Raw genomic sequence first — 13,990 nt, forward strand, 5'->3', positions numbered from 1 at the left:
ACCCAGGCTGGGCACGGCCAGTCTTTTAACTTCAAGCCATTTGAACAGTAGTGAAGTAGTAACTCACTATAGGTTTAGTGTGTGTTTGCCCAGTGACTGCAGACACTGATCAGTTAGACTAGGTGATGTTAGTTTTCTAGCTTTCAGAGCTCATGACTGATGCCCTAGCGGGACACACACACACACACACACACACACACACACACACACACACACACACGGGACTTTTGTGGAGTCTTAACAAGAGGAATGCCATCAACTGCTTTCACCAAACCTGTCTGAATCAGGTGTGGAAAGCTGCCCTACCATAACCGTGTTATCCTATCCTCAGAGGAAAACAAAAATAAAATTAAATTAAATTAAAAAAACCCAAACCCTTGAGGTACAATAGAGGACCCTTTATAAGTCTGTTATTTAATTTGTCTGACAATTTGTACAAAAGAGGAAAAGAATGAAAAAATCCTGAGAAGAGAAATAGCCTCTCTTATATGTGAAAATGAATCAAAATATAAGAAGCATTTTATAATTATATAATAATATGTGAATGTTTAAGTGTGTTCTCTGTCAAAGTAAATAGTTATCTAATGATAAATGGGCAAGAGATACTTTTAATTGCTATATAAATTCACAGGCAAAATTATAAATAATAGAATATTTTAATTTTAAAAAGCAATAGGAGCTTACTAACTAAGGATATAGCAAAGGAGATTTATACTCAATCAAGAAAAATTAAACTCACAAACATAAACCAAACATACATAAGCCAAATGCATCATTTATTATTTAAAACAATAAAAAACACTTCTTAGAAATATTCATTATATGTTAACGCTTAGTAGAACCAGATAAGTTCTTACCATCAAACTTGTCATACTTCAAATGGCCATGGGCATCTGGCCCAGGAGGGCTGCTGGCACAGCACCTTCCCTTTCTCCATCACTTGCTAATTCTTGTTGAAGTTTGTTGTCTAGCCAGTCATTGACTAGCTCCTGAGCTATCAGGAGAACAAAAACATCTTTTAGTATTTCAGTGATTTACAGGCTTCCTCTATTTGCTGTTTTCATTCATTCATTCATTCATTCATTTGTTATTCATTCATTCATTCATTCAGTATTACTTGAACACTCATTATATGACAAGTACTATTTTGGGTATTAGGAATATGCTAGAGAACAAAACTGGAAAGAGAAATGTTACCACCATGAAGCTAATAGTCTAATCAAGGGAAAAAGACAAAACAAATAAACAAGATAAAAACAACACAGGGGAACAAGAGATGGAGACAAAGTGTTGTGGTTTTAAATTGGATGGTCAGTAGAAGACACCCGAGCAAAGGAGGGAGTGAGCGAGCCGTATGGATATAGAAGGAAATGCTGTACCATGCAGGGGGAGAGCAAGCTCAGGCCCTACTGCATGAGTGTCCTGAGGGCTGGAGAAGTCATTAGGAGGGCAGTGTGGCTGGAGAAATGCGGGACAGACAGACGAGATGGAAAGGTGGTTTATAGGTCAGGCTGAGTGCAGTGGTTATCAACGAGGGGGATCTTGGCCTTCATTTGAAACAGTCATTTTTGGTTTTCACAAGGAGGGTAAGTGATAACAGATCCAAGGCCTCGAGGCTAGGATGCTGCTAACACCCTGTTCACACGCTTCCACACAACAAAAATACTCTGGCCACAAAGGTAATAAGTCCCAAGGCTAAAACCCTTTTGTTTAGAGTCCTGACCCCATTCTAAGTACTCGGTCGACTACTCTGAGCATGAGAAGCCACAGCAGGGTTCTGAGTAAAAAGCACCTCCCCCCTTTTGAGAGGGGATCTTACATTGTAGCTCTGGCTGACCTGAATTTCACTATGTAGACCAGGCTGGCCTGGAACTCACAGAGACCCACCTGCCTCTGTCTCTGTAGTACTGGGATTAAAGGTGTATGCTACTATGCCTGACTTTTGTTTTTGTTTTTAAATTACTTATTGTTATTATCTCATAGTTCTGACTAACTAGGTATTTCTATATATTAACTGAAGTCAAGAAATGTCTAGTATAGATAAACTAGAAGAAAACAAATGATAACAGTGGCCCTTTATCTGTAGTTCCATTTTCCAGTTTTAGTTACCTAAGTCAACTAAGGTCCCAAAACATCACATGGAAAATTCCAGAAATACAAAGTTCTGGATTGCACTTGGTTTCAATAGTATAATAAAATCGTGTTCTGTCTTATGCCATTCCACCTGAGATACGAGTCATTCCTTTGTCCAGCACATTCACACCAGACACACACACACACACACTATCTGCTGTTACTTTAGAGATTAGTTGTCCTCTCAGTTATCAGACTGATCGCTGTCACAATAATGTAGTGACAGTGTTCCAGGACCCTCAAATGACAGCCCGATGCTGTCTCCATGCTTCTGTCATCACCTCACTTCATCACATCACACATCATCACAAGAACAGTGGTGAGTACAGTATAAGGAGGAATTTTAAGAGAGATGATGTTCACATAAGTCATAGTACTTCTTATAAATGGTTTTATTATTTTATTATCCATCTCTGTGACTAGCTTATGAAGTAAATTTTATCATGAGTGTGTAACCATATGAAACAACACTGTAGGGCTTGGCATGATCTACATACAGTTTCAGGCATTCACTGGGGGTCATGAAGGTACCTCAGGGGGACAACAGCAGAAACTAAGTATAACAAATATGACAATTATTAACCCATGTACAATGAGGTGCACCTCCATGTGTATAATCTGTAGGTAAATCAGTTGGGTTTATTAAATGCCACTCACAGTAAGGGCTTACTAGGAAGCACTGAAAGAACCAAGAGCGAGCACTTCCTTTGGAAGTTCTACTACACAGCTCCTTCCGCTGGATGGGGAGGGTAAGCAGAAGACAGAGATTTTCACAGCAGGCTCCCCACAGCACTACTTATGGTAGACTATTAATGGAGCAGAAGAGAAGAGAACAAAAACAGACCTTTGTAAAGCATGCTCTGCCCAGACAAGAGCATGGCTGGTCTGAGCTAGTAGTTTCTCTGGACAGTAGGTGTGGTAGGGATAAAATACCTCTGCCCACCAGAAAATGTCCATGGGCTAGAAAGCTTCGGGAATGGAGTAGGACAACATTTCTTTCAACTGTAGGGTTCCTGAGGGCTCTTAAAGTGTATCATGTATGGCTACTGGGTAGAAGGTAGGGTGGGCAAGACTTCCAGCACAGATCTCCTTTATTTCTGGAACTACCAACCACCTGAGACTAATAATTATCACTTCTCTCCCAAATCCTCCAGCAGCTTCCCACTGCTTACTTTCCCCATCACGCCCCACCCCCAAATATTACATTCTTCCTATATTCAAAGCACGGGCCCCTTATACTTCTGGGGCCCATCCTATTATGATCAGAATAAAATCTAAGTTCTTGCCCAGGCCAATAATGCCCTATGTGATGGGTCTTCTGCTCACTCCTTCATGCTCATGTCTACTGGAAGCACCAGCTCAGAGGCTTTCCTTCAGTTCCTCATATACTTCAAGCTTGTCTATACCTTAAGCTCTTGACACTACCTTGTCCTCCATCTGGGCCGCTTTGAATAGATCATTACCTGATAATTTGTTAGTTTTTTTTTTTTTAGATGCATTTATTTATTATGTACACAGTGTATACTGTATGCCAGAAGAGGGCACCAGATCTCATTATAGATGGTTGCAAGCCACCATGTGGTTGCTGGGAATTGAACTCAGGACCTCTAGAAGAACAGCCAGTGCTCTTAACCTCTGAGCCATCTCTCTAGCCCCCAATAATTTGTTTTTAATTCTCTTCATCCCCACACTAGAGTGCTTACTACATGAAAGCACAGCTTTGCTTTCCTTGTTCATAATCAAAACTTCTAGTGCCTAATATAGTGGAGCAAGACTTTAATATGCATACATCGAATAGATGAAGAGATAAATGAAATAACTGGGGACATAAATAATCCAAACAGAAGCTGGCTTGCAGGGCAGAGTACTCTGACTTCCCCGATTCCCTGGAGAGGCTCCTTCCCGGTCTTGAACCTCTTGAATCCCTAGGTGGTACAGTTCTTCAGTAACTCAGTAATCAAGATGTTGAATTCCAAATGAAGGGAGTTTTAGAGCCTCTTTACAAGGAACTAAACTGGTTTATAAACTCAAGGTCTATTCATCAGTAGAATACCAGATCAAATTAATATGCCATGTCTGTGCCATAGGGACCAGTACCTTATACCACTCACCAGTCAACTATTATATCAAACTGCTTCTGCCAGTGGCTGCTTCAAATTTAAGGAACAATGTAGGCTTTAAATACAGCCTTGTGGGGCTGGGGAGATGGCTCAGAGTTAAAAGTATAGATTGCTCTTGCAAGAGACCCAAGTTCAGTTCCTAGCACCCACACCAGGCGGCTCACAAGCACCTGTGTCTCCAGTTCCAGGGAACCTGATTGCCTTTGGCTTCCTCCAGCATCTTCATAAACTTGCAGACACCAGGATGAAGACACAGACACACAGACACAGACCAAAGACAGACAGACAGACAGACAGACAGACAGACACACACACACACACACACACACACTGCCATTTACAGATGGCCTTATATGTAGTAATGGAGTTAACTCCAGAATAAGCGGCTTCAGAGCAGTAGAGAAGCAAAGGTTAAGAGCGAGGTAAGCGCAGCTCTCACTCCACGATTTGCTGTGAGTGCTGAGCTATGCTTTAAGAACTGCGAACATCACACCAGCAAATGCATCCTCACACCAGCAAATGCACCCTCTCACCTTCTTCGTAGACATCATCATGATATTCTGTTTGCCCGCATGTCCCCAGGTCTACTGCATGTCGCCACAGCCTTCCAGGTAAATCTGTGTGTCTGGTAGAATATGTATTTGAAATGGCAAATTCTGAAGCTTTCTCCACTCTCTTCAAAATAACAGAAAAAAGAAAAAAAAGAAAGAAAGAAAGAAATCCATCAGATGATAATAACCTTGTTCATGGCTACAGAATTCCAGAAGCTGCTTTTCTAACAACTAGTACAATTATTTAATTTTCCCATTCTGGTTGGAACGCTAGGCAATTTTAGTTTTGTATGCAAAGCCGAATTAATCACAGCAGCTCATCCAGTCCTAGCCAGCATTCCCAGTGTTTGTCAGAATGGTGTTTAGGCTTAGCTAAGTGGAAAACGGGGTTGATTTGAGGTGCTGGCACACAGGCCTCCCGACCTGAGCTTCATCCCCACACCCCACAAGGTGGCAGGAGAGAACTGACCTCCACACATGTGCCACTGCATGTGTATACCTACACACATACATGTACGTCTGCCTACACACACACACACACACACACACACACAATAAATAAATAAATAAAATGAATATTTATTTTTATTAGCATGTATTAATTGTCAAAAATAGTGGTTTCATTATGACACATTTATACATATGTAACATGCTTTGATCACATCCTATTAACCTCTTTTGTCCCCTCTTTGGGTAACTTTTGTTTAAGGCATAGGCAATGGGATCCTGAACCCTGAATACTTAATTTGGAACAAACATCTGATATCAATTTCTGTGCCACTGGGGCTTGTAAGTAAACAGGAAGCACGGGCTGACTCCGCAAATTACTATAGCTAACAGGGACCACCACTGTGTATTAGGCAAACCACAGGTTCAATAAAATTGAGATAGACAGCCACCACTGTGGCCACCTGATGTTTTAACTCAACAAGAGTTTAATAAGAACATGACCAAATTCATGGGATCGGGGAAAGGAATGACGGAGCTGAGCAGTGCATCTTGGACTTTGGACAGAGTGGGGCACATTTTACTTCACAGGTGAACCCCCTGTATCTGTGTCCCCAGGAACCTGCATTCTCTTGTTCTTCCTGAGCGCTCACTCTTCGGACTAGCCCTGACAAATGGCAACTCATGAGTTAGTTCTTCAGGTGAAAACTCTGGAGTCTCCATAACCCAAAGTCGGTCTCTCTGCCTCTTCCTCCCCCTTTCCCTCCCTCCCTCTCTCTTCTTTGCTCTTTCTCTCTCCTTCCTTCCCCCTCCTCATACACGTTTTGACTCTATTTTCAAAATGTATTCATAAACTGACCCCTTCACATCATCTCCACAGCTGTTGCCTCAGTCCAGGGAACGTTTCCTAACGGCTTTCCTGCAACAGCCTCTACAGCAGCAAGTGGCCGCCTTCAACGGAAGCCATATCATAAAACACCTAAATATTTCCCTGAGAATCAAGACAAGGCCTTACAGTGTGCGTCAAGGTGCTGAGCCCCTGACCCCTTTGTGAGCCAGCTCCCCATCTCACCAGCTCACTTTGTGTCAACCACACCGACCCCTTTGTACGTCCATCCTCAAATACTATACTCCAGGGGTGTTAGCCCATCAAGGCCTCAGTAATGACAGCTCCTGTCGGCACGCCTCTCTCACCAATACCAAGATCACTCCAGGATCTGCTCAAAGGCACCTTCCCAGCAGGTCTTCTCTACAGCCCTGTAACCTCCTCCTGATTCTCCTCTCTCTCCTCTGACTCTGTATCTTTTATCATTTTACAATACACCTTCTCTACTTTAGCCTCCAGAGAGAACATCAGCAGAAACTGTCTTCTTTTTCACATGACGCCCTAGCAATCAGATTCTTGCCAGGACTCGGTCAGTGCCCAAGAAACATTTGGTAAAGGAAGAAGTAACTTAGAGATTTACTCAAAGATGCTGCACTACCGTGCTTACAGCATTCCTGACCTAGTTTGGAAACGACCTTGCCTCTTGCCCTTGGTTGAAAGCTTGGTAATATCTTTGCAAAAACTTGCCATAGGGTAAGTTGCCTGTGTTAGGTTTCGGATGTCAGCAGAAGAGTAAAGTTTCAAAGTCAAGGAGAAAACCTGGACATAGAAGGGGCTGGAGTGGGAGCATGAGGGCTATAACATAGAAAAACAAAACCCCATCCCTCAGAGTTGAGTTAGAGACACGAGGCCACTCCACAGAGACTGTTCCCGTTTCCCCTCAGAGATGAGTTAGAGACACCAGGCCACTCTACAGAGACTGTTCCCGTTGTTCCCCTCAGAAATGAGTTAGAGACACCAGGCCACTCTACAGAGACTGTTCCCGTTTCCCCTCAGAGATGAGTTAGAGACACCAGGCCACTCCACAGAGACTGTTCCCCATGCTTCTTCTCCGAGTCCATGGCTGTCTGGATGGATGCTATGGCACAAACTGGTAAGTGCATTGATTATGATTATTCCGTTGGCATAGGTCTACCCTTTAGGTTCCTGAGGTCTAAGAAAAATGACTTTATATATACTGCTTGTGCTTGTGTATACACATGTGCAAAAAAACAAAGTTATCAACTTTAATTTTTAAGCTAACATAAAAGACAAAGAAACAACAGATTTATAGACTTGATTTAATTCTTTAGACTGTGAATACAAGAGATGACCGTACGATATGTCATTTCTTTGAAATTTTCCATAGGTTTAAAAAACCTTTCTATCAAGTACATTTATTTTATTTTTATTTATGTGTATGGATGGATGTCAAAGGATAACTTGCAGGAGTCCGTTCTCTCCTCCCACAATGGGGTCCCAGGAATCAGACTCAGGTGGTTAAGGCTTGGTGGCAAGTGCCTTTGCCCCACAGGACATCTCTCCAGCCCTTGGATGGTTCTCAATAGAAGATGGTAGAGAGCTCAGCAAGTATGAGAAAAACTAGTTTTGATACTAGGTAAAGGGTCTGGAAATGACAACTGAATGAAAAGAAACCTTTGTTCAGTTCTAACAAAGCAAGTGTTTAAAACACCCACTAGACAACACTAAAAATTAGAATAATGTCTTGAGGACTTTGTCTTCAAATATTATCCCCCCGCCCCAAGAATGAATTCATAAGAGCTAAGAGGGGTCTAGTCTACATCTCAGTAACTTGTATCCATTTATCATCTTGTTCTTTCATTAAGTCTGGGTGGGAGACCAGCTCTGTTCCCAGCAACCTAGTGAACATTACAGGGAAACAAACGTAAATGTTTCATTCTTAGAAAGTTCAAGTTTTTGCTTTTGGTTCCACACGCCATCTGCATAGTAAGCCATTCAAGAGCAGTTCTAAAGTAAGACAGAGTGATTTAAAAATAAGCTGTGTGTGTGTGTGTGTGTGTGTGTGTGTGTGTGTGTGTGTGTGTGTGTATGTACCTGTGTGTGTGTGTGTAGGACAGAGGACAACCTTGGGTACTGTTCTTCTTTCACTGGCTTGGAGCCACCAATGAGGCTATGCTGGATGGCCAGAGGTCCCCTAGGGTCCACCTGTCTCTGCTTCCCCAGCTGGAATTACAAGGCCAGCATGTCTGGCCTTTTATATGGATTCTGGCAATCTAACTAAGGTTCTCATGCTTACAAGACACACGCTTTAACGACTGAGCCATCTCTCCAGTCCTAAAAAGAAGCTTATTAGTAACTATGGTCCACAAAAGCTCCTTTACAAAATACTATTTCAGACATTCCTATAGCCTTGTGCATATTCTTCATATCCCACAGATCATCACAGATGGCGGAAATGGAGGCCACAACATGACCCTTCATTTCCTTAAGATTAGATGATTCAAACAGGAGTTTAACACATCCTCATATATGTATGTTTTATATATAGTTTTGAAAGTGTCAATTCTGTTAAAAGTCACTCTTCATAAAAATCAAGTATTTGACATTTTATTAATAAATGTGTGTAACATAATTCTAACAGAAACTATTCAGGGATGGGGTTAGGTTGCTGAAGTGGGTGTGGGGCATCTAAAGCTGAACTGTATGGAGAGGATCTAGATCAGGTCTCAGAGATGACAGATATCCCAGGCTGGGGCATCAGCAGGAACAAAGCAGAGGGAGTACCTGCTTGACAGAGGGGAAGGAGAAAGACCTGGGGGGAGAGGAGGCATGCAGAGTGTCAGAATACGGGCTGTTTCCGATAACTGATATAGTCTGACTGACAGAGGACCTGAGATGCCCACCCGGAAGAGACAGTTTCATCCGGCAGCACACAGAACCCATGTTTAGAAAGCTCGATCAAGCAGGAGGAGGTAATGGAGAAAGACAGTCAGACAGGATAAAGATGAATTGTAAACCATGGGAGTACAGCATTTAGTGCTGGCCACGCACCTGCCCGATTCTAAGTGACTTCTCCATCTCTGTGGATGCTCATCAGCATCTCAGGCTCAAGGTCTGCTGGATCTTCTGCTTTCCCACAATTATACGTTAGCAATCCACCTCAGCTGCACCATGCTGTACAGGATGTTTCATTACTTGAACCAAACTCTGCTGACCACCTCTCTACCATCATCATTCCATTTCCATGTTTCATTCCTCTTCTCCCACAACACTGAAGTTGGACCCAATCATGTCTTTTAGTCATTGCAAGCCATTCTCTCCTCCATATCCATACTCATGAGGATATTCAGCTACTGTCTTATTCCCAAATCCCCGTCCCTTTACTTTGGCAGTGATAATCCCATGCTTGGATCCATTTAATCTACCAATTTTCTTTGTACTATAAAAAATCATGGTTACTTATTTCAGCTAAATCCATGACACAACTGAGCAACCTTCCTTTTCTGTTTCCAAGAGAGGCCTTTCTCTATCTTCACCATCCTCCCCCTGAACAAAGTCTCACTGGTTTTGAAAGGGTAGGCCACTCAAGTGGATTTAGAAGTTTTAGGAGAAGAGATGGCAACTAGTCAGGGTATACCCAGAGTTATTATGGAATAAAATCAGAAAGAAAAAAAGGCAGAGAACAGAGAGGTAATAGGAGAAGCAAGAGAAAACAGTCCAATGGACTTAGATAATGGAGTCTTGAGGGTGTCTAAAATACAGATGCCAAAGCTATTAAATTAAACTGGAGACGTTTGATGGCTATCAGAAGATGACTGGATTTGGTGAGGAAGTCATTTCTAGTAACAGTTTCTGTGAAATGGAAAGTGAAATAAATGGACTGTGTGTGTGTGTGTGTGTGTGTGTGTGTGTGTGTGTGTTACAGAAACAGAAAGTAAGCAATAATAATTATGACAAGAGAGAATAATGAAAGTATAAAAGCCAAGAGTCTATACTATATATATTGGTAGATAACAGATAAGAAAATAAAATCATTCTAAAATCAGAAAAGACTGCAGGGTCATATAAGAACGTATTGATTTTTCAAGATGGGAAATTTGAAGGCAGGATAGAGAAAAAGCCAGCACAGAAGATTTAGAGGAATGATGAACCTCTGAGTCCAGCTTGCTGACAGCTGTATGAAGGAGGAAAATCATAGAAACAAGACAAAATGGAATTTCATCCTTGAGTTCTCATTAAATCTCCCCCCCTGAAAGAGGCGATAAGTAGGTGAGTGATTAAGTCCTGCAGGAACTCAATACTGGGACTCTGGACACTAATGTGCAAGCTAGGTTTACTAGAGGTTAAGTGATCTTCCAGGGGCTGGCATCCATGATGTGATCTCTTTTAGCCATCTTTTGAGATAGGGCTCCTGCAGTGGCCAGGAAGTCTTCTCTAGCCCCATCTACATTAATGCCTCCCACCATATGCTTCCCTTAGACCTCTACTTCTCTTATCAGCTTTAAGGAGGGTATTTATGCTCCACTGGGATATAAATTCTGGCCCATGTCTCATTTTAGCTCTGGTGCTCAACATACTGAGCTTGTATTTGGTAGGCACTTAACAAATGACAGCAAAATGAATAAACAGCTAAAGAAAATATTACAGCTAGCCTGGGATCTATCTGGCCTGGTGCCCACAATGCCTGTCAACTTAGATATAACATTTGTTCAAAATACTATCAAATGGAATATTCTCTCAGGAAAATACCACATGATTTTGAGCTACGTGCTAACAAATAAACTGATGACAATGGATTGCTAAGCAGACACTCAGAGGTACGCCCCTGAAGTGTTTGAAAGGCACTTTCAATTCAAATGGTACCTAAATAAACATTTCATGACTGGAGGAGATCATAGGTCAGGAAGTCATTTGTAACGAGTTTCTATGGGGGTTATCTAACCCAACTCCCTCCCAATGAATGTTCAAACATACTCTTTATTAGTTGAACATTAAGTGAAAATTTAGAGTTTACTCCAGTTCTCCCAGGGATGGAATACACGCCTCTTTATGGAAACTCTCATTCCATTTTTGGATTGTTCTAGACAGAGAATTCTGGTGATAGCCATGTCGCTTTTGCCAATGGGTCCCCATACCAACATAACTACAGAATAGTCTTCCCTGTGTCTGAAGAAGGCTACAGCATCCTCTCCCAACACCTCTCTTTTCTTACTTCTTTTGCCTCTTCATGTGATACCCGTGCCCGAGGAAAGGCATATCTATCCACGCGTTTTCTCATCATTTGTATTTAAGATCTCTCATGAAAACCAACAGAATAATAAAAGATGTTAAAAAGTATAAAATGGAGGTAACATACATAATCACGAGAATAACAACCGTCATGCACATGCACACTGGAGATCCGTCACTATGTCTGACTCTCCCAGCTCTTTCTACCCTGATTTTGAAATGCCTTACCTTAATCCAGTGCCCCACATTGTCAGGGTCCAATGCAGACTGTAGAAAATAGATACGAAGTATCAATGCATAGCAACCGCTTTATCAACATTACTATTTTAAGCAGTCTTTCCCATTAAGGCATATAGAAAGATATCATTCATCCTTTCTTCCAAACTTCTCGTTGGCAAGTTCAGCACTAACTAGCAATAAAAGCTCACTAAGCCACAGTAGAAGAAACAGGAAGCCTTGTCTGGGACACCCTTATTACTTTTTGTCTAGCCCACCCTGAGACTGGAATGTAACTGATCAGCAGTCTAGGCATCAATACTTTTTTTTTTTTTTTAAGTTCTCCAGGGCTAAGAGTCAATGTACAGAAATACTAGATGTAATACTTCTTGTGAAATCCATACTAACACTAGTGAATTCACCTCTCTCTGTAATTTTCCGCTTAAAGACTGTTCTGGTCCTTTCTTTCCTGTTTGCAGAAGTAGCCAGGTGCCTTCCTGTCCTCCTTATACCTGAGATAATGTTTGGTCCGACAAGAGTTGGGGGGTATAGGACAGAATTATATTATTCAAGTTCTACTGTTGCACCAAGCATATAATGAAGAAAATTAATCTCTACCCAGATGAGATATTAATCTGAAATGAGAAATCGGACCTCAAGGAGCCTCCTCTCTATTCCCTGTGACTCCCAGAAGTTGACAGAACTCTTAATAATCATTGAGCAAACAGGGGTATTTGCTTTGGAGAAAAATTCAGGTCTTTAAAACTAAAAATGATGGGACAGCAAACTAACTGGCACATGGAAGTTGGTGGGAAAGGCATACTATTCTCCTTCACCTACCTAACACCTCACCTTCAGCTCACCTTACACACAATTAATGCAGCTGTTCTGCTGAATAATGTCGTCGCTGCAACAAAGAAAGAGCTGATCCTATTCAAACACAGTTGAATTGCAGGGCGCTCTTGTGTTTTTACTTGCTTTATCCTCTAGACGGTAATAATGAGCGCTATCAGCAAGAAAAAAAAATCCCTCTTTTTGTAGTTCTAAAAGTTGTCCCAAATTTTTTACCTTTCATCATCAAATCTATATTCATAGGCTATTTTGGGCCCCATCTATTATGCAACTGATACTTTGCCGTTGGAGCAACCTCAGTTTCCACTCTCTAATGCTCTAGCCTATGCCCACTAGTATCAGGAGCATGATTTCAGTAAGTGGAATGTGCCCCGTGTCCGGAGTTTCTATATTTAGGATAACCCACAAGAATGACTGCCTGGGGCCCCCACAAAAGCCACAGGTCTAGAGGGCTGTTTTTCTTTTTAAAGGAAAATATAGCGGAGGGGTCAGAACAGCTGGTGACGCTGCTCTGCAGCTCAGAGTTGAATCCTCTGTTTCAATAACTCTCGTTTACATTTAAAGTATTTATTTTTGTGAGTGTTAAGGAGGTATTCCGGAAGGCACACTTGGTAGGCTGTGACTTTGCACATGTCACTTTTGTATGTTCCTAGTTTAAAACGGCGTTGTGGGTTTCTTTTTTTCTTTTCCTTTTCTTTTTCTTTCTTTCTCTTTTTTCTTCCCCATGCCTTCAGGAGCTAGTGCAGAGAAGAGGTAACAGATAAAGGAAGTATCTATCTTTGAATGCTGGTGGAATTTAGAAATAACCATAAGGATAAAGTACTGAGATATAATAACTTGGACTTCTGGGTTCATTTTCACTATCTGATGTAAAATTGGAAAGGGGGGGGGATGTAAGAGATACTAGCAGAGAGTTTAATGTGATTTTTTTTTTCCTTTCAAAGATCCCTTACCTAAGATTTGAAAGGGGGGAGGGAGGGCGGAGAAATATGCGGAAAGTATCCTAAAATTGGTGTAAGAGGTAAGGATTAGGGGCAAATTCCCCTCACCCTAATGGGCACCAGTAGACCTCTCCGCTTAGATGGGAACAATCGTTACAGGTTACTGCCCACCAGAGTTGTGAGTACACAGACCCTAAGACTCCTAGAACCACGCCTTTCAGGGTTGTGTTGGCTCTAGGGCAGGAAAGGCCAGGTAAGGATGCCCCCGGGGGAAGAGTGAGGAAGCGCAGGGCGGGAAGCGGCTGGCTTCACGGCTGTGTGGCGCCTGGGGCTGGCCCAGGTTCCTCAAAGCTTCCGATTGGGATCACCTTGGGATTCAGCTTCCTTGAGATCCGTTTCCAGCGACTCAGCTCCATCCTCTCCTTTGAGGACCTTTCCTGGGACGCCCGCAGCATTTTTCCAGGCTCAGGCCTAGACTTCGGCCACAACAGTGACAATTGCTTCTCCTCCCAGGCAGCATTTGGGTGGTGCTGGGAGTTGTGGTTCCACCACCTACCAGTTAGACAGGGGTCGGACATTCCGGAACTACTCTTCCCAGGAGGCATTGCGCAGGCAGCTCGCATTGCCCAGTTACCATGGCATCGGTGAGGCTCG

At 42.3% G+C, this 13,990-nt stretch overlaps 1 protein-coding gene across 1 annotated transcript in view; it reads right to left on the minus strand.

Moving 5' to 3' along the window:
* Ccdc191 (coiled-coil domain containing 191) overlaps positions 1-13,968 on the minus strand; it is a 64,636-nt gene extending 50,668 nt beyond the window's left edge. Inside the window, 5 exon segments of the mRNA XM_028872099.2 lie at positions 858-899; positions 902-994; positions 4,787-4,928; positions 11,556-11,594; positions 13,705-13,968. Of these exon segments, the coding sequence (XP_028727932.2) occupies positions 858-899; positions 902-994; positions 4,787-4,928; positions 11,556-11,594; positions 13,705-13,959 (571 nt within the window). The 5' untranslated portion in view covers positions 13,960-13,968.
* Between the last annotated feature and the right edge of the window lie 22 nt (positions 13,969-13,990).

This window comes from Peromyscus leucopus, chromosome 12 (genome assembly GCF_004664715.2).
Source record: "Peromyscus leucopus breed LL Stock chromosome 12, UCI_PerLeu_2.1, whole genome shotgun sequence".
Taxonomy (NCBI): domain Eukaryota; kingdom Metazoa; phylum Chordata; class Mammalia; order Rodentia; family Cricetidae; genus Peromyscus; species Peromyscus leucopus.